Here is a 20,345-nt window from a genome sequence, read left to right as displayed (position 1 = left end):
CTCATTGTCTTGGTGGAGAGTTGTTTTGGAAGCACATCTCCCACAGCAGCAGATTTTCTTAAACACATTTGTTGATAAAGTGTGAGTGTTTGTGTGTGTGTGGTGGAGACACACAAGGAAGAAAATTCAAGAGAAGTCTTGCAATGTGTAGAAAGTGTGGGGGAAAGGAAACATTTCTGGAAGTTTTGCATTGTTTTAGATTTTACTTCTGCATAAAACAGTTTATAAAGAGTACAGTCAAGAATATTATTATTATCTTCTTTCACACAATCTAAACCTATCTTAACACAACAACATCAGAGCTATCATCCATCTATCTATCTATCTATCCATCTATCTATCTATCTATCTATCTATCTATCTATCTATCTATCTATCTATCTATCTATCTATCTATCTATCTATCTATCTATCTATCTATCTATCTATCTATGTCTCTTCCTGTTTTATTTTGCATTACTTCTTTCCTTTCCAAACTTCTCACTTCCTGTCCTTTTGTATTTCCCTCCTTGTGATTTTTGGCCCCGCCCCCTATGGTCTCACATCAACCTGTTTGCTCTCACCTTTCCAGTGTATTTAAGGTCTGTTTCAACCTTATGTGCTGGTTTGTTTTCACTCCAATTCCCCAGAAGCAGCCTTTTTGTTTCTGAACCTTTGCTGTGTTTGCCTGCTTCTGGACTCTTGGATTTATGATGGCTGCTTGCTTCTGTCCCCCTACAGCTGACAGCTTCCTGGTTTCAACCTTCTCCTGCCTCACTCACTGTAAGCTTCATGTTTTTGACTTTTAACTTCCAGAGTGTTTAAACTTTACTTGTGTTCCAGTCTGCTTTTGGCTTCTCTCCTCTGAGTTTCTGTTTGAATTACTGAAGTGAGGAGTGGTGTTTGGATATGTTTCTACCATGACCAGCAGCTCTGTGTTTACAACTGATCTCCTCTAGCCTCGCACAAGTTAAAATGCAGAATGCAACTTTTTATTTCAAATAATTTAATGAGATAGCTCCAACCTGTGCACAAGTTCAGCATTTAAAATCTTACACCTAGTTTGGAGTGAGTGTGAAGTCTTTTGTCCCAGTGCTTTGTTTTGAAAAAAAATGATGAGAAGAAGTAAAAAGTTTTACTGGCTGTGCTGTGTCAGCAATCTGTTCACTGTGATAGATAACATCAATTAAAACTGTTTCTCATCTCCTCTTTCATAAGTTTACATAATTTCATTTTAACGGTAGTGGAGTACTGCTTACTAAGTGTGTGCTGTGGAGAAGGGTTGTGGCGTCACTCACAGAATCAGGATATGGAACTGTTTTTCATAATGTTTTTATGACTTTTTCAAAGTGTCAAAACATTTTTTAGCCCCAAATATTTTTTTTTATCCTGCACTCTGAACAAATTGAGTCGCAAAGAATTGTAAAAGCTTCTGGTATAGATCATTCTATGAAGTGGCAGTAACTGACTGGTATGGACTGACAGTCACATTATTTTTGCTTATTGTTCATCCTGACACAGTGGTGATCTAAACTTCCATTAGGACTGGCAAACAAAGTCCACTGACACTTGGGTTTCTTTTTCAAGTTCATGCAACAGTTCATCACACTGAAATCATCCAGAATTTAATCAGCTTTGTCTCTGGAGGTTTAAATGTTTTGGAGTAGCTTCTACAAAATTTACACATCAGAGCTTAACAGTGAGTCAAAAATAACTGATGACAATAACTAAAGGATGGGTCTGACAAACAGACCACTCTTGGTAAAAGAAGAAAAAGTCCATTAAGATTACAATAGGGTGCATTTGGTTAAGTGATTGGTAACACTTTACTTTAGAGGTCCGCAAATGTCATCACACTTAGGTAATGATTAGACAAAGTTTTTTCTGATTTCTTTTGAAATTAGCACATAACTTCTTTAAAATAATGTCCAAATTTATTTTTGCAAGTCACAATTGGTAGGTTACTGTTTTTTCCAGTTTCTTTGAAATTTACTCCAATTTGCAAGAAGGTGAGGATTAGCAAATAATGTTTTTGAAATTAAATCACAACCCACCACAATTTTTTTCTAGAAGTATCCCAACGTTTCTGCTATTTCCAGAGAAGCAGGTGATAAATAGCTGCTTAGTTCTTGACTACAGAAGTTAGGTTCATTGTTTCCTCTGATAATTACCTTTGAAATGTTATATGAATAATTCAATTTCCCAACAAGCAGTTGATAGTTAGCTATGTGTTATTTAATTTCATCAAGTTCTTTAGTACCAAGTTTGTTGATACCCATAATTGAGATCACATGCAAAATGATAAACCTTTATGATTAGGCCTATAATGTTTTACATGATACAACTGAATGCTTCAGATGTGATATTCACCAAGAGTGGGGTAGTAATTTGGCCTTACCTGATTGTGATAGACGCTGTGAGTACAGGCGCACTACAAAACAGAATCTGGCCAGAAGTTATGTGCTAATTTTCACCAAATTGTCATGAAATTTTGGGGGTAATTTCAAAGAAGTAATAACAAAAAAAAAAGTCTAATTATTGCCAAAGTGTGATGAAATTTGCGAACTTCTAAAGTAAAGTGTTACCAAGTGATTTTATCCCCTGGTTTTAAGATTTGTTCATGACTGGATGAAGCAGTATTCAAATTTATTTGATTATATTAATTTAATATACATTTTAAAATGGGTCACCCCAGCGTGGCCTTGTTTCCTGTTGTCACTGTCTGTTCTTGTGCAGACCTGCACTTCCTGATGACATTTTTTGTCCTGCTGTCAGACAGTGACACATTTCCTCTGACACCTCCACCTTTCATGCTTCAAAAGGTTGGTATCCACTCTCCAAAAGTGGATACATGCTTTCAAGTAAAGGCAAGCGGTGGCCTTTAAAGTGCTGTGATAAGCTACAGAAGAGGAGGCCTTTACTTATTTATATTGAGATTCTCATTGCAGCGTGGCCGAACTCCAACTGCGTGATGCTACTGCCGACGGTGACTATACCATCACTGAGTAACAGAGCAGGGAACGACATAACCTGCATGACACACAGTTCCTGTCCCTCTCAAACTGTAGGAGTGTGAGATCTTTTTCAGCCATGTTTGCTGCTCATCATCTCAAAAGGTCACAGCAGTCATACACGGCCTGCACATACATTTAGTCTGTTTTTAATAGCAACATGGGTTCAACTTCTGACAGCAAACCTTGAAAATGCATGGGATTTGTGTTTCCATTAAGTTATAGCACTGGAATGGCTTGATCAAGGGGGTGAGACTCAAACCAAGACCTTTTCCATAAATGTCACATGCAATGCCATCTCATCTGAGCATGAAAACACCCAGGAAATTACTTCTGACCCCTGAAGATGGAGCATCCGCCAGAGCATGGGCTTTTAAAGGACAAGGATCTGAACCCTGTTTTTTCTCCTTCCCAAGATGTATTCCTAATCGCTTGGAAAAGAAAATTTTGAAATAATGAAAATTTCACTTTGCTGCTTGGTGACAAGTTCATTGACACTTTCACATGTGACTGAAGGAACTAAAAATCAACCACGCTGCCACAATATCTTGACTTTGTGCAGTATTCTTACAGATAGTTTGTATCCTATTGTTCAAACTCAATTCTGTATAATAATCTTACAACCGCCCCAAAAAAGTACTCAGAGCCTTCCAGTTTTTCTCATTTGTATTGATACATTTCCTGAATCATCCATGCAATTTGCAAAACAGTAAGTGCATTTATCAGAACAGTTTGTACAAATAGCAAAACACCATGGATTACCTGCAAAAGCCAGTCTCTTTCTCAAAATCCTCAGTTCATCCCTCAAAAGTAAATTTATGTGTCAGTGAACGTGCCAGTGCATCAGAATGAGTCCTTGTGTCATTGTGTATGGATGGGACAGTCAAAGTGTTTAGTTGCGTTGTCACAGTTTACTCTGGAAGGACATTCTGATGTAAACTATTCCTAAAGTTTTGATGAAAGTTGTAAACTGTAAGTTACATCTTAGTGAATGTGGGAGATTGATTGCAAGAGACTAGACAACATTCACATTTTCTCTTTCACTGTTTGTGCTGTATTTTGTTGACTGACCCCGTCATTACGATACAGAAAGGAGAAGGCACTGGTTAGCACAAATTTAAAAAAAAAAAAGTAGAAATGTGAACATAGGACAGTCTCTTTAGGGAAAGCTGTTCATGCAGTGCTATGGGAATTACAGAGCAGTGCAGTCTTCCTACACCGCCTTATAGTCCTGTATGCTGGGCCACAAACTCCCATCCACATCACAACAAAGATCTTCTCCATCAACAAAAAGTATGAATGATTGAGAACATGGTTGTTCTCCCAGCTTTTGGCTGCATCCTTCAACCAACCTGGGCCATCGTTAGCTTATGATCACACACGTGTGATAGATCTTTATTGTCCTTTACAGGACAATGTGTTGCCACTGTCTGTACAGAGGAAATTACACACATACTTACATACTTACCAGTTGATGTTCCATGAGATAAACCTTTGAGCTATTTCAGGAAACTGGTTGATCATTGGTTGATCTGATGCTTCACACATTTCCATTTGTTGGAGAAAGTCAAGTATGACCAGAGAGCAATTTACCGACCACAGATTTAGAAAAAAAGGCTAATGAAATTGTGTGAAAAGATGTTTGACATATTATGATTTTTTTTTTTTAGCATGTTTTCATATAAAGACTTATGTGATGAACTAATGACATTATGTTGTCGGGGTGAGACAATTCAAAAGAGACCCATGATAATCTTTTTGATCAACATGAAATAGGCAGCTGATAATGTATGAAACAGCAGATAAATCTACATCATTTGCATGATGATGACAATAATGTAAAGATTGAACAAATAGTTAAGAGAATTTCAATTCTGATTTGAAAAATGAACCAAAGCAACTGAGAAAAACTGTAAATACATTACAATGTCACCAGTTTATCCTGTCCCTTGTATGTAGCAGCATGTACCAACAGGGCTTAGTGCCACAGAGTAATGTTAACATGCTTTATTTAACCTTTCTAAGGCTAAGTAAAACTGAGGATAAAGGAAAATAAATGGGTAAAAGTGAGAGTGTGAGAACTGTGTCCATACAGGATCTTTGCCTGTGCATGCAGAGGGATGTTGTCATCCAATCTTATCGCGTTATGCAATCTGTCCTCGTGGAAAGAATGCTTGTACTATGGTTTTAAAAGCAAGTTAATTCCTTTGCCAACAACTGTCTAGTAATGACTCGGGATTTATGAGGGAAACATATTCTGTGAATTGTAAGCTTTTATGGTTTTGCTGCCAGATTGTTCATATCTGCTCCGTTGTCGCTCTCAGTGAGGGCTAACTTGGCCGCAGCGTCACCGTCGGATGAATGAACAGCCCGCTCGCGCTCACAGCTGGCTCACCAGCAGAGCGGAGTCTTTACGCACGCGGCATCATTGGCTGAGAGCCCGAGCGTGTCAGAGAGAAGACGACGGAGCAGTAAACAGCGTTTAACGAAGCAGTAAACTACTTTCACAGTCTCTCTCGCGTCGGCACTCGCTCTGTGTGATCACTTACAGCAGCAGTTTATCGATTTGCGGACTGATTGGCTTTTTCTCCCCCAGACCGGAGCTCTCCACGGTGCTGAAACATGAACCAAAGCGCGGGAGCGGTGCAGCACACTCGGCGGTACTCAAGTGATGCGAAGGTAAGAACAGAGCATGGGAGATCGTTTCCTTGCTTGTGTTACAACGTGGCATGCTTGGAGCTGTGACTGATGTTTTGGACACCTCTCAGGAGTCTCTGGTTTGGGGTGTTCTGACCTCTCAGTGGGAGAGGAAAGTTGGCCAAAAGAAAACGAAACCACGTGTTTGAAGTTCGAGGAGTCATTTAGATGACATGAAAGCTGTGTGTGGACACACTCTCGGTGTCTGTTCGGTTGTTGCGTTGCTTCTCTGCAGAAACAGTGTTACAGATAAATGATTTAACGGGGCTGCAGGACAAACGGTGTTCCTGTTTGAGGACGCTCCCTCTCCAGTACATCAGCTAGATTAAATGATTTATGGGACCTTGGATACTACTGATGAATATGGCAGGGCAACTATTAACATTTAATATCAAACCTAGATATCAAATCCATTTATTAAGTCATTGTGGATGGGATTTGTATTGTTGCTTGACTTAAGATGAGTTCACAAAAGGACCCTTTAGGTTGCTGCCACACTACAAGAGTTAAAGTAAAAGGGCTATCAGGAGAAAAACAGTTCTGTCAGCAATTTTCTCAGCTCTACATCAGACTTGACTTCACTTTGTTGAAGCAGCACGACTTTCAGTGCACCCAGTTTGCTGCTGAATCAGGTGCTTCGTCATGATACCTGACCCCTGTGGGGTTTTTGAGGAGATACCAACTCTAGATACACTTTTTGGTTCCAAGTTTCATTGACAACTGACTTATATAGAACATTTTTGGTGCAGAAATTTCAAGAGGCCTTGTGTATTGTACTCCATGTGTTCTCTCAACAAGGATTTTTCTTGAACATAAATGAAAAAAATGTGAAAAGTGTTTTGATGATAAACCAGTCAGTTGGGACAGTCTGTGTATGCTGCAACAATACTGTTAGGATGTGGGTCTTTTGGGCAAATGATGTGACTACGTTTTGTTTGATTGACTCCATACATTTCCTTCTGCTTTTGTAGCTTTTTAAAAAATCTGAAAGCATACACGCAAATTGACTCATATGAGTAAAACATTAGCGCATAAATGTTGCTTGATGTGTCAGTTTAAGAATCTGATTACCAATTTACAGCCTGTTACTGTGCAAGCAAACAGAACTGCCCCCTATATGACTCAAGATGCACAAAGAAACATTTGCACAAGTACTGCATTCATAAAAATTGATAGTTCAGATGAGACATGATGAACTCAGTCTAAAGTATTCACTGTATCAAAGGAGTGAATCGAACATGCTGCTCTGCAGAGCTGATAGTGTCTGCAGCTCCAGGAGAGCTTTTTCTCTTTTTTTCTAACACCCCAAAACTTTAATGAGGCTACAGAGCCATGGTTAGCCTGTGCATAATGCTGGGCAATAGCACTGAAACCACTGGATTAACTTTCATCAGCCTAAACCGTGACAGCATGAGCTTTATTCAGCTTCAGCTCTCTGCATGCCATGATTCATGTGATTGCACAGCAGCTTCTCAAAAGGGACAGATAAAATCACACTTTGTAATAGAAATGGGTAGAAAGAGAGTAAAAGGAAGGACATTTTAGTACTCAGTCCTTGGTGAGTAATAATGCACTACATGTGCTGTACAGAGAGAAGGAAGGGTTTTCATTATATATGATGATAAACTGATTTTTTTTTTGTACTTGATTTTGTCCTTTACAACACTAGAACCTTTTGAATATGAAGAACTTGTGTTACTTTGTCCAAATGTCATGCAATTACAGGCATGGTGGGGTAACTGTGAGTCAGAGTGTTTCCACTTTTTAAAGAGCTTTATATAACACACAAAAAAACTCAGCCTTGGATTAAGTTTGTCTGAAAAATGTCTTAGTTTAAGGCCCGTTTAATTCCACATAAAGTCCAGATGAGATTTGAAACATGTTCGTATATTCTTGTCTTTCACAACACAAAAAAACATTAGAAGATGGGAGAAAACAAAAGCAATACACAAGAAGCTTTAACGAAGGAAGTGCAATAAAGCGAATGAGCCGAGACAGAATGCAATGCTATAAGCAGGGTGATGTGCTGAAATGTGCAAAGTTAGATTTGAATTCTCCCAATTTTGGCTGATTTAGAAGTGCTGGCACACAAAAGTCATAATTGTTGATGTGAAAGAACAGAGAGGTGGATTTTTGCTGCTCTGAAACTGAACACTGTTCCTCCCTTCAGTTATCATCCTGGGAACATACCCAAACCCATCCCACACAACCTGAGGGATGCATGGGGGAAATTCAGCACATAAAAGAAAATTAGAAGTGCCCCCTGAACCTCCCTGTGCTTTGTAATCAGCCTGTGGTATTTCATGTTGAATCTTAAACACAGGAGCCAGAGTAGGGACCTGAAAACCCTGGGACTGATGTCTCACTGTTTTGTGTCTGTGTGGACCCTGGCAGCTTCAACTGTCTGATCAACTTTTCAGAGAGAACTGCTCACAGGCATAAAAATAGATGAAAGCATGAATAGAAAAATAAACACTGCATCAACACTGCCATGAGGAGTGTTTGCTGTGCAAATAGGAGATACAATAAAAAGTAAGGATGGAAGAAATGTTTATCCAGTTCGAAATTAATGACAATGGTGCAGGATGACAATGTTTGCCAAAGGACAGGGACGATATCCAGCCCCAAGAGATGAGCATGGGAACCAGTTACAGCCAAATACTGCAGCTTACTGAACTGGTTTACAGAAGTTAATGATGAGGCAATGGAAGTGGAATAGTGACGCACATGGGAGATCGTTTCTTTGTTTTATGTTGTGGACTGAACAGAAAACTCAATTCGGAAATACATTTCATGCCTGTGACTTTAGCCGCTCTCACTTTCCTGAAATTTCCCTGACACTGGTCTGGTGTACTTGGTGTGAGGGCACAAACCTCCAAGTCAGCTCGGACTCAGACTTAGACTCTCCTTTGAACGATGAAAAGCGATGCTTGTAAATTGCTGCTGCTTGTTTTCGTCAGCTGCTTGTGTTGTGTTATCCTCCCTTGTTTGCATTGCAAAACACTCCTTGTTGCAGTAGTAACTAGGAAAGCACTCATAGAGTGCAGACCTCCGCCAATGTGATTGTCATGCAACACTTATGTCCTACTTTAATGTTATACTCCCTTTCAGCAGACTGTCTGCTACAATTTGGTTTTAGTTGCAGTTTGTACAATAATTTGTTACCTGACAGTGTTGAAAATTATGACCCAGTACATATTTCATGTTCCAGATCTTAGTATCATGAATATTGCCAGGATCTGAATCATACTTTTACATCTGTCAGGAATTATCGTGATCTGGTCTTGTATTGTTTTGCAAAGCAATTCGACCATTTATCGTGGAGTTATATACACGTCGTGAAAACTGCCCTTTCTTACAATAATAAAGAATCTTTTAAAAGAATCCTGGATCCAGACGGTGATCTGGATCACCTCCAAAATTTAATCATTTCTTCCTTATCCCAGTTTGAACATTTCCTGAAAATTTCATGAAGATCTGTTTGTATCTTTTTGAGTTATGTTTTTCATAGACAAACTAATAACCAACAATTGCTGCCATAACTTAAGACTCTTCTTCATTCTGTCTGCTGTGGGCTCAAAGTAGAACATGTGTGCAGACCTGGAGGGTTTAGGACTGCACTTGGATCACCAATGACTGTATTTTATGTCCCAAATGTCACCAATTTTAGCGTGTAACCTTGTCCTTTTTTGTATAACCCTACCCCAAACTATAATTGTTGCAACAACTCAAATGTCTAAGCGATGCAGTCCCAGAAGTGTAGACCTGAAACTTTAGCTCCTGGATAGCCTATATCTACTTTTGAGAATGTGTCTAAAATGGAAAATCCCCCACTGTGTGCAACATGTTAGAATGGGCAAGTCCAGAAAGGCTAGAACTTGAGTGTCTGATGATTGTGAGTGTCACGTCTGAAGTTATTTTTAGCACAGAAGTTATGCCACATAACATCCATCTTTGACAGTTTCTGCTGACACTATGTATGAAGAGCAAGTCATTGATCTTTTCACCCAACATAACCAAGTAGGTCTGAGGGTGTGTCTGTTTCTTTATGAACTTAGTTCAGTGTCAGAAAGATGAAGGTTTGGGTTCAAGTAATAAATCAAAAACATCTTCTGATGTCAAACTAGAAAAAACAAAGAGCTACTACTGCATTTGTTCTGACTGATGAGAGGAAGCTTTCTGGATTCAGGAAGAAATAAACTCCCATTTAGGATCATCTGAATGGATTCACTTTAATAGTCTCTCCCTGAAGAAGCTGTGTTGTAACAGCAGCAGGTAACCAGACCTGAATATGTGCTGACTGACACAGTAAAGCTCTGTAAGTGCTTTGTACTGACTATTTCACAGAAAACATTTAAGGGGCTTCAGCTAACAAAATGTTACAGGGTAGTATTGGGTCTGATAACCTGTCATCCTTTTTACAAAATGAAGGCAGGTGATTCAGAATCATTAGCATCTTTTATGTGCTCGAAATATGATGCAATGCAAAGACTGAGTGTTGTAGTGACCCGACACACCTGACATTCTATTTCTGGAGCCACACACTCGGTGTGAAACTTCTCTCTGGGGGACAGATATTATTTGAATCACCTTGGCTATTTGCTACACTCAATGCTTGTCTCATTACTCCTCGCTTTTTGAAGCCATTAAAACCAGCTGCAGAAAATGGAAAATGAGGACAATTGTGACATATCCCCCCCTGGGCTTTGATGGTGGAATAAATGTGCATGTGCTGCTGGAGGCCATCCAGTTCATTTTCTCGCCTCCTCCAGTCGATCCATTAGACTGCGGATATGAAGGATATAATTTTCTTTTTGAATAAATATTATAAGTGTTAGACCTGTTGTGGGTCTCCATTTTACTTATATACCCTGTGGGCATCTCTCTGTAGAGTCAGAACCTGTTTTGTTTCTTGTTTTATGTTAATAAAGCAGGAAATTGTCTTATAAAGCAGTAAGAAAATTTATTCTCCAGGGATGTTTTTCCTTGATTTGACTGTGAAACATACAGAGGCCGCAACTTGTGCTTTAGAATTGAAGAAATTAGTTCTCCCCTGATTTTTTTTCCCACTCTTATAGTTAATACATAAAATCATGCAAGGATTGGGCACAATCAGTCATGACTGGGACACTCACTTTGCTCACATGCAAACGTCACATGAGCAAAAAGTCAGGCAAAGATGAGAAACTGCACAGAGCACAAATCCAATATTTCCAACAACCAAGTATCGCCTTATTTTCATGAGCCACCAGAGAGCTGGAAGGATGCAATACTTGTTGACCTTTGTTTATTCATTTATTTTTTGTTTTGAGGATGATATAGATTCCTCTTGATATCCTCAAGAGGAATTGATAAAATTGACAGTACACAGCTGTAAACTCCATCATGGATTTCTCTGCTGAGAGCGCTACATCTGCCTGATGTTATGTTTCAAACTGTTGCACCACATAACTATACTGATAAATACCTGTCCTCAGCGCGTTGTATCCAGTAAAAAGTTGTCTTGAACAAAAAAAAAAATGGTTTTGATCCGATCTCCATTTAATTTCAAAACAAACACACGCCTCACTAAAAGTAATTAACGACAGTATGAGGAGACTCCGGGCTACAAGCTGACAAGGGAGTGCAATTAAAACAGATCCCACTCATAGGATCTTTAACTTAAGGATAATATAAACACATACTTACATGGTAAACACAATCAATAATTTCAGAAAGAGTTACACAAACATACAGGAAAACAGTTTGTGTGGGCTCCTAAATCATGTGCCAGAAATGGCAAACAGCAATAATCTCAGGCGATCTCTCAAAATTGCTATATTGCATGTGAAGAAATTTTAATCTTTGGGCCTTTGCCTGCAAAGGCTTGAGTGTGTATCCATTTTCAGTGGGACACTGGTGGAAGACATTTAGAAGCACTGAAAAATAAAGATAAATGTATTCTTTATGCTTCAAAGATTAAAATGCACATATGAACTCAAAAGCACAAACTAGTTCACTTGTACGTTTTGTTCTGCAGTCACATTGTCCATCTCCTCAGGGGGGACAAACTGAAAGCACTTACTCGGAGCAAGAAGCCTCTCACAAACTTCTACATTTGTTATGAGCTAAGAGAAGAGTCGAAGTAATGCAGCGGATCATTGGTTTAGAGAGTTCTTTTCTCCCGGTGGACTATCAGAGTACTTCAGGCAAGTGTCACTGCTAAGAAAGAGGCCCTTAAACATTTGTCCTCGTACACACCTACTCTCCCCGAGCCCAACCACAGCTATCATCACACAGCTTTAACTGAATGCTAGATTGCCATTATCTTTGTTTGGATTCCCCAGCAGGGATGTTGTTATCAGAAGCAGTATGTCAGCATGATATACAAGAGCTCAGGGGCTGGACGGCGTCTGCTGTGGGGAGCAGTGCAGATAAAAGACTCATGTCATCTTGTTGGAGCAGTGGGTGTTAGCCTCGTACTCACAGTGTGGATGGTTAGGGTTTGTGATGTTTTACCCACTTTGTTAGTTCTTAAAGCTGTTCTGTCTTAGTTTGGTGGAAAATATACACTCAAAAAAGGAACATGGGTGTTTGTTCAATCAGCATAAGTAAAACACGTAGCTTCAGCATGATGTGCAAAATCAATACAAAATTGTTTTTTGTTAACTCAACCTAATTGGTTTAGGTAGAAATCCTATCTGCAACACCTCTCCAGCGCAGGAGGGGGCGGTAATGTGCAATAGGCCCTATTCAGCAGAAAGCAGAGTCAGAGGAAAACCTGGATAATATGGGCATCATCTTAAAAAGTGCAAGTTCCTGACGAGCTGGCAAATTATCCACTTGCTGTTGTGAGGGGTGCATCTGGACATAACTTTGTTTGTAAACTAAGTAAAAACTAATTAATTTTTTTTTTTGTTGTGACAGCCCATTGAAACCTCGAGTGAGGAGGTAATGCAGTGCATACAAGACCCTCCTATGCATTGAGCTGATACTTGACAGGCGTGAACCTGCGGTCTGTGCTCCACTGGCGCAGGCCAGCAGTCTGTGCTCCATATGGCCCAGCCCATGTAGCCTACCTGGTGATTTTTACGGTTTGTTTTATGGTAATAAAGCAAAGTGTGTTGATGGGCCATGCTATGTCAGCACATCTTAAAATTAGATATTCTAAAGATTGCACACCTGGTCCTTGCAGCGGTGTGCAGACAGCCTGCAATTCTGACACAGACAAACGCAGATGCTTTTGTCTTAAAGCAACCCACAACACAGCTCAATGTACAGCAAGGTCTCGTATCCACTGTGTACCCCCCTCATTCACGGTTCAAATGCCTTACTGTAGTGAATATGTTGAAACAACCTGTACAAATTAAGTTGGACCAACAGATTGCAAATGATTTAACTTAATTTGAACCTAAAATTGAAGAAACATTTTAAATTGGAATAAGTCATGTTTTAAACACAAAACAATTAATTTTATTGAACGCATACAAGCGACAGCAATCACAATTTTGATATGTGCAACCGATGTACATATTTTTAATATAAATAGACTTTTTTCAGTGTATGCAATACACGTACTAAGACAGGTGGAATGAAGCAGCTGAGTGTTGATAGTAACTGTTTGTGTTATCAGACTTAATTTGTACAGGAAAGCTGCTGATCTTAACAAGCATTTTGCATACAGAGCCTTGATCCTACTGCAAGAAATCCCCCCCAGAGATTTAAGCCCTTTGTGGACATTGCTTCACTGTTTAGTCTTAGAAGTGACTAGTGTTGCAGTCTGATATGGGAGATGTTCGTCTTTTTTAGAGACAAATAATGCTCAAAAATATCTAACCTGTTGTGCAATTTCTCTGTCAACAAAGTACACTTCAAACCAAACTTACTGATTGTAATCAGACTTATAGCTGAGGAAAAACGCCCCTTTGCTAAAACAGATCCCTCTGTGATTCAGCTCTGAGTTTGATTGAAGCTTCTACTCAGCTGAGAGGAAAATAGAGATGTATATGTAAAGCTTTTCTTTCAGACTTTGCCCCTCCTCCATTCAAGTCAGGGCACTGTAACTTGTTTCAACTAATGCAAACTCCTGTGTCCTGGGTTTAAAACCAGCTGGTAGAAGTTACAGGTTCAGCTACATTAACTTCATTTTGGTTCTCTTTTGGGAGCTCACAGCTTGCATGAAAATATTAATAAGCACCGACTTATCAGAGGTTAACAATGTGTCCTCGGGGACAGCCCAGAGTGTAATTTAAGGGGAATCCCGAATGAACATCAGGGCTCATCAGGGAGAGACCCAGCACCACAGGGAGCTCCCACTGAGGGACAGATGGGCTAACAGTCGGCTCTCATCGCCTCAGTCCCTGCAGGGAGAGTTTCAGGGGAATGTAACAGAGAGAGAACTTTAAACTAAACCAAACATATGGAGATAAATCTCTGTATCTCTGTACACTGTGTCAAGTCCTCCTGAGGGCTCAGAGATTCAGTCACATGTGAAAACTTGTGCAGTTTTATAAACTTGGTTTAACAATGCTGCAAACTCCTTGAATGCTTTGAACAACCCTGAGACATGTTCTTCAAGCCAGCCGCCTGCACTGAAACGAGGAGCGTGGATCTTGTGAAGTTGAACTCGACAGCTGTTACAGAACATGTGCAGGCTGCTTATTAGCCTGTCCTTCAGAATGATCCTGATCATTACAACAATCACATGCCAAAGGATTCAACATCCATTATTTATAAAACGTTCACTTAAGTAAAACTTTGTAAGATGCTCCACTTTCTCATTTTATGCCACACAACTGGCAGTTCTTCTGATCTTCCCTTTTGAAAGAAGATACAGACGAACCACAGCCGCCTTCTAGGACGTGAATCAGGACTTTTACCTTGAAGGAGACTCATTTATACCAGAGACATCATCCTTCTACTTGACCATTAGGCAGCCTGTACTTTTGCCACACTGTACAGTTATATTATTTCCGTTCAGATTTCAGATCTAAGTAGACCTAATAGCTGCCTATTACCTTATAAATGTCAGAAGATCACTTTCATTTCTCAAACCTCATAGCGAAGGACTATAATTTTGCTGCTGCTGTAGTGTTTGACAAGTGGCTGTGTGTTTTTTTTCCCCTTTTTAATAGAGATGTAGGATTCCAGGCAGATGTCAGAGAGTCTGCATCAGGATTTGAGTCGGTATTGAGAGAGTGCAGATGCAGCGTGCTGCTCGCAGACATCAAGATGAATCCAGCTGTCAGCTCTTTGTACGCTGTTGGCTGTCTTCCACATGATATAGTCGGGAAAAAAAAAATCCTTGAAATTGGTTCAGCTCTTACTCAACCGCTGCCAGCTGCATCATGGGTAGGTTGTATGTAAGCTTCTTAGATTTCATGGAAGCATTGTAATTAGGAGATAAACACAAGGACGAGATAAGACGGTGGTTCCCGCCACTGGATGAACAGTTAAAGAAAATCATAATCTGGAATTCATCGAGCACCCTGAGTGAAGTTTCAGCGCAGATTACAGCAGTGTTCTTTTTTTGATGTCATCAGGATGTCGGTGTCAGCGCCCTGTGAAGGAGGTGTAACAGGTGAAACAGCTGGAGTGGTAATCTGAGTCTTGTTCTGAGAGGAGATGATTGTGATTGCAGTTTTCCAGCAGTTCTCCTCACTCTGCTTCGCTCTGCTCTGTGGGGCTAATGGAGCGCTCAGCTGAGAAGACAGGAGGAAGGCAGATGTACAATTTTGTTAGATTGCATCATTGTTTGCGGTGCAGGTGTGAAGTCTGTCGCTCATGGTGCGCTGATTACATTATCCACATGATTTCAGTGCATGCTGTTACTGTGACTATGATACAGTATGTTGGTGGTTCTGTATAACACAGAGCAGTGCTTCCTGCAGAGTCAGAGTTTGTTAGGGATTTTGATGTGTAGTGTTTAGTGTGTAATCAGCTGAATTTAAAATCATTTTGTGCTTGTTAACTTAAAATGAGCCTTTTTCTATCTACACAGGGGAGGTCCCTTTCAACTGAGGCCCCCACCATGCTTCTACAGTAACACAAAACAAACTACCGTATTTACCCTAATATAAGACAAGTTTTTTTTCATTGAAAATAATGTGAAAAGTGGGGGGTCATTTTATAATCAGAGTCTAACCATACATGACTGCAACACTAGAGAGTGCCAGCTTTTTGTGAAGCCGGTGACCTCACTGTGGCTGCAGTGGTCAATTACAGCAGAGATGCAGTGACAGGAGATGAGACATGGAGAGGAGCGCTGATTGTCCAGAGAAAAGTGGACCAGAAGTTGCGCAAGTTAACAGACAAATGAAGTGAAGTTATGATGCTGATTTTAAGATGCTGATGGTCAACACAGCAGAGATGTTAAACGACAGTTAGGCAGACAGAAAATACAGAGTTACGGAGTGTAATAATCGTAAAGACAATCTGAAAAAATGCAAACTGTTAAAAGTTTATTGTTGTCTTGAAGAGACCGTAATCAAGAGATAGACGGGAGAGTGAATTAGTTTGTTTCTGAGAAATGTTACGAAGGCATGCCCATTACCAGGGCTGTCATTGGAATTCGATTTGAAACACAGGTCTTACTGATTTTGTCTAAAGCCAAAAATGAAAGCAGTCTCTAACCATTATTTTAATTGTTGTCTCATAATTTAGATTAAAAACAGTTACAAAGTAAACTCTGGCTATTAGTCTTTTTCTAAATATTGGTCCTGAAAAGAGTGGGGTCATCTTATAATCGGGGCCATTCTATATTCAGGTGAATACGGTAGATTGGGTTTGTTAGCTCAGTTAAGTTAGCATCACACTCAGACGTCTTCTTAATGTCCAATACAAGCTTGTTTTACAACAGTAAGTTCAGACCTAGTCATCTGATAGAGCTGGCTGTGGCTGTGAGTGCTGACTTTTCACTACATGTATCAGTCCCCCTCTTATTTAATATTTTATGCTCATATCGCACTCAAAATTGTGATGTTGCTTTGAATATCAAAACCACTGCTGCAATTATCTTTGGTGCAGGGATCAAAGTAAATAACAGACGAGAATCTTCTTTCCTACAAATCAATATACGTTTGGGTTTACCTTTTATAGAAATGAAGGGCCTACTGGAGCACACAAATCAGCAACTATTTTTCTTTACTGCAAATTACTTTTCATATGTTACAATTTGCTCCAAAAACACTGTTGGTACACTGCAAAAACGAAAACAAGTGGAACAAATCAAGTGTTTTTGTCTTATTTTAAGTTAAAATTGTCTCGTTATGCTTGATTAGGTCCACATTCAACTGGTCAGTCCAGAAAAATGTTTTGTTTCAATTTACTAGAAGACAGAAATGAGGTCCACATTGCTTGTGACAAGTAAAAGAAAAAAATTGCCAGAAAATTGGCAGATTGGTTCCTTTGGCAGATTTTTTTTAACATGTTACAAGCAATCCAGACCTCATTTCTGTCTTAAAATAACTTAAAACAAGACATTTGTTTTCTGGCTGGTCAGGTGAATGTGGCTCATTTTGATTCTTAAAAGACATTTTCTGCTGAAAATAAGACAACAGCACTTGATAAGATTTCAGTTTTTTTGCAGCGTATCTACTGGTTTTGCTGTCTATACATGCTTATCTTCCTAAAATGCAATAAGAGCTGCTTTGGCCTTAACTCCTCTAGATTCATTACTCTCCCCCAATCCCAACAGTCTATATGGAGTTTGGAAAAAACATTCATTTTTCAGCCTCAACTTGGAACTTCATACAACAGGAGCTGGAGCTGATAAACTTGTTCTTCCTTGTAAATTTTATAAAAGCTAGAAATAAAAAAGAGAGTTTTTTATTGTAAGTAATAATGACAAGAACAGCAGACTCACCTCTGGGTTGCCCAGACTGATCCAAATGGGAAGTTAGAAAGCTCACACACTCTTTGCAGACTTTGACAGACCTGTGACCTTAAGGTCTGTTGTTTCTCATGAAGATGCTAAAAAATGCTGGAGATGACAACACCCTCTTTCTTCTTCTAAGGTGACAGAGTTAAATAAATTTAAGAAAGCCACATCCATCAGTATTTCCCTCTGCTCTTATAAGAGTCGGTGAGGCATGATGCCTAATTGAGCGCTTAACAATCGTCCCTTCTGGAAATCCTGTGAGCAAAACTCCAAGGGGCAGCACCTCTTTCTGTCAATCACAGAGCATCTCCTCATATTCAGACATGGTTAGCTGTCCTCTGATGAATACTGATGGGTGACGAGGTGAGCAGTAAACTCATGTTCATTTAAGGGTGATAAAATGTTTAAGAATTTTGTCACACAGGCTAATTAAAAAACACATTCAGTCAGTCTTTTTTTCACCTAAAACTAGATCAAATCTGTGCTGCACCATCTTATTTTAAAGTTTCCCGAGAAAAAGACCTTGGCCTACATCTATTTATGCTGTGATGTCTACCTATATCATTGCTTATCCACAGAAATTGGAAGTTTCCAATGTGAGTGGACTCTTGCCCCCAGGCCTGCTGCAGGTGAGAGATTTACGGTGAAGCTTTATTGGCATGGATCTCTTTCATGTCTGTTTGGATGGAAAGCCAGCGCAGAAATTCCTTCACTGGAGGACAGAGAGAGCGGGAAAGCAATGAGCCTCTGATCTTGGGATACAAAATCGAAATGGAAATATTTAACCTTTCACTGCTGCCTATGGCCTGTTGGTAACTCGCACTTTCGAGTGTGAGTTTATTTTTATCCAGCTGATGTAATTCCTATAAGAAAACATTTGTTGAGTCAGTGTAGTTCCTGAACAACATCAGGGTCCCCATGCATGACAAGCCATTGGCAAACAAAAAATTGATTAGTGGTATGCAAGAGCCAGGTTAACGGGCCAAGAGAGGGTTAAATTTAGTGGAGGTATACCGCACACTAACACTAATGGCAGGATTACAGTGCCTGTTGAGCTGTTTAAAGGCAGACATTGCACCATACGTTACCTTTTGAGACAAATTATGTAAAAATAGTGGACAATCCTTTGGAAAGGTGGCGATTTGAAGCCATACAGCTAATTCACATTTAGGAGACACAACAATTTTCAATTAATAGATGAGATAAGGAATGCAATCGAAGTCTCAAACCGGTGAGGCTCGCTGCTCGCTTTGTTTTTTTTGTGCGTCTGGGCCTTTCAAAGATACATGTGATGAAATGTTGGGGTTCATAAGCTGCTTTAAAAATTATTCATCGAGGTACTGGGGCATTGCTGCAGCTGGTTTTTTCTCAAAGCAGCTTTCATATTACTGATTTTATTATTGAGGTTTTCTACTGTGTACTCGGAAACACCACAGGTATTTACTCTGTTCAAGATCGCCAAACTTTCTCTTTCTTTTTGTTTACCTGATCGGCTCACTGATAGCAGCTGTCTGTGTATTCTTGTAATAAAATCTCTGTTTCTCTGGCTGAAAAATTATTTTCTTGATCTCCTCTCAGTCACACCATTACCACTCGCCAGGTTTATTGCTGTTTATGAGTGGTAGATATGCACAGTTCAAGTTTGTTTGATGGAATTTTCCAGGTAGTTGCCCTTAATTGTGACAGAATCTGCACCGGCGTCTCTTTCATGGTGTAATTCGTTGACTGGATGATTATTTGCAGTCATGCATGCAGCTATTGCTGCAGCCAAACGGGCTGTTCCATAACACAATGTTAGGACAAATGGTCCCGTTTGTTAAATGGCTGGACCAGGTTACTTTGTGTCTCCTGAGTTCTTGTTATTTGTGCAAAATTTTGCACACATTTTCTACAAAAGTCAAGTTAAATTTCAAATAATATTGCTTAGGTGAAATCTATGGTTATTTCTTGGTGACATTTGAGTGTAGATTCCAGTAATACCTCAAAAATGACTTTTTGTGTTTATGGGACTTGAACCTAAGCCATCAGGATGGAGTTCTTCGGCCTACATCAACAAATTCCTATATTTCTATAAAACCAAAACAGCATTTTATTAAGTCTCTTGAACAATTTTGAATTCTGTCTGCCCCTTGAACCAAAAAGCTTCTGGCTAAAAACCCTCCTTTGAACAGGGTAAAAGCAACAGGAACATTTTGTTGCTCATAATAACCCCTTCCTGTGTAGTAGTGTGGCAGATGAGGTCTTTCAGGCCTCATTTATGAGCAGCCTCTTGACCTCTCTTCCTTACTTTTCTTTCAAAAAGAGCTGAAAACGAAGGCATTGTGTAAGGCACCGGTGTTAATGAAAGTCTCTTTAAATGAATTTTTCAGGGCTGGTGCGTTGTTCCCACAGAAAACATCCTTGAGAAACTCGCCAACTTGCAAAACTGGGTCATACTAACAGTTTCCAAAAAAACAAATTAACTATTCTCAGGTGTCATTATTTTTGTGCTGTGATTCAAATGCAAGATCTTTTTTCACATCACTAATGCCAGCTCTTTATGCAGCTCACAGGCTACAGAGATATATTCCCTTTTTTATTTGTGGTCTTAATTAATTTGCATTTATGCACCCAAATATATCATTTATCCACCAGAAAGACTTTCCTGTTATTGTTAATGTTGAGGTTTCTTCAGAAAATGAAAAAGACAAAGATAACTATTACTAAAGAAAGGGTACTGAGCTGATTGCGAGTTAAAGGTGACAAGAAAGAAAAACTGGAGGAATATCAAAGAAGGAGCTTGTCAAATGTAGAAACAGAGC

General features: G+C 39.5%; 1 protein-coding gene across 3 annotated transcripts in view; it reads left to right on the top strand.

Annotated features, from left to right (window-relative positions):
• The first annotated feature begins 643 nt into the window (after positions 1 to 643).
• Positions 644 to 20,345, top strand: part of LOC141808401 (inactive dipeptidyl peptidase 10-like) — a 96,462-nt gene continuing 76,760 nt past the window's right edge. Inside the window, exons 1-2 of one of the 3 annotated variants that reach the window (XM_074694973.1) lie at positions 644 to 762; positions 5,587 to 5,669. In XM_074694973.1, coding sequence (XP_074551074.1) covers positions 5,613 to 5,669 — 57 coding nt within the window. In that variant the 5' untranslated portion in view covers positions 644 to 762; positions 5,587 to 5,612. Of the gene's footprint in view, positions 763 to 5,254; positions 5,670 to 20,345 lie in introns of those variants that run through there. The other 2 variants (XM_074694974.1, XM_074694972.1) reach the window with 2 other exon arrangements.

Source organism: Halichoeres trimaculatus, unplaced genomic scaffold, assembly GCF_033239565.1.
Source record: "Halichoeres trimaculatus isolate MK-OKI-2021-1 unplaced genomic scaffold, fHalTri1.1 fHalTri1_scaffold_19, whole genome shotgun sequence".
Classification (NCBI taxonomy): Eukaryota; Metazoa; Chordata; class Actinopteri; order Labriformes; family Labridae; genus Halichoeres; species Halichoeres trimaculatus.
Note: the sequence above shows the minus strand (reverse complement) of the source record. Positions and strands in the feature narration are given on the sequence as shown.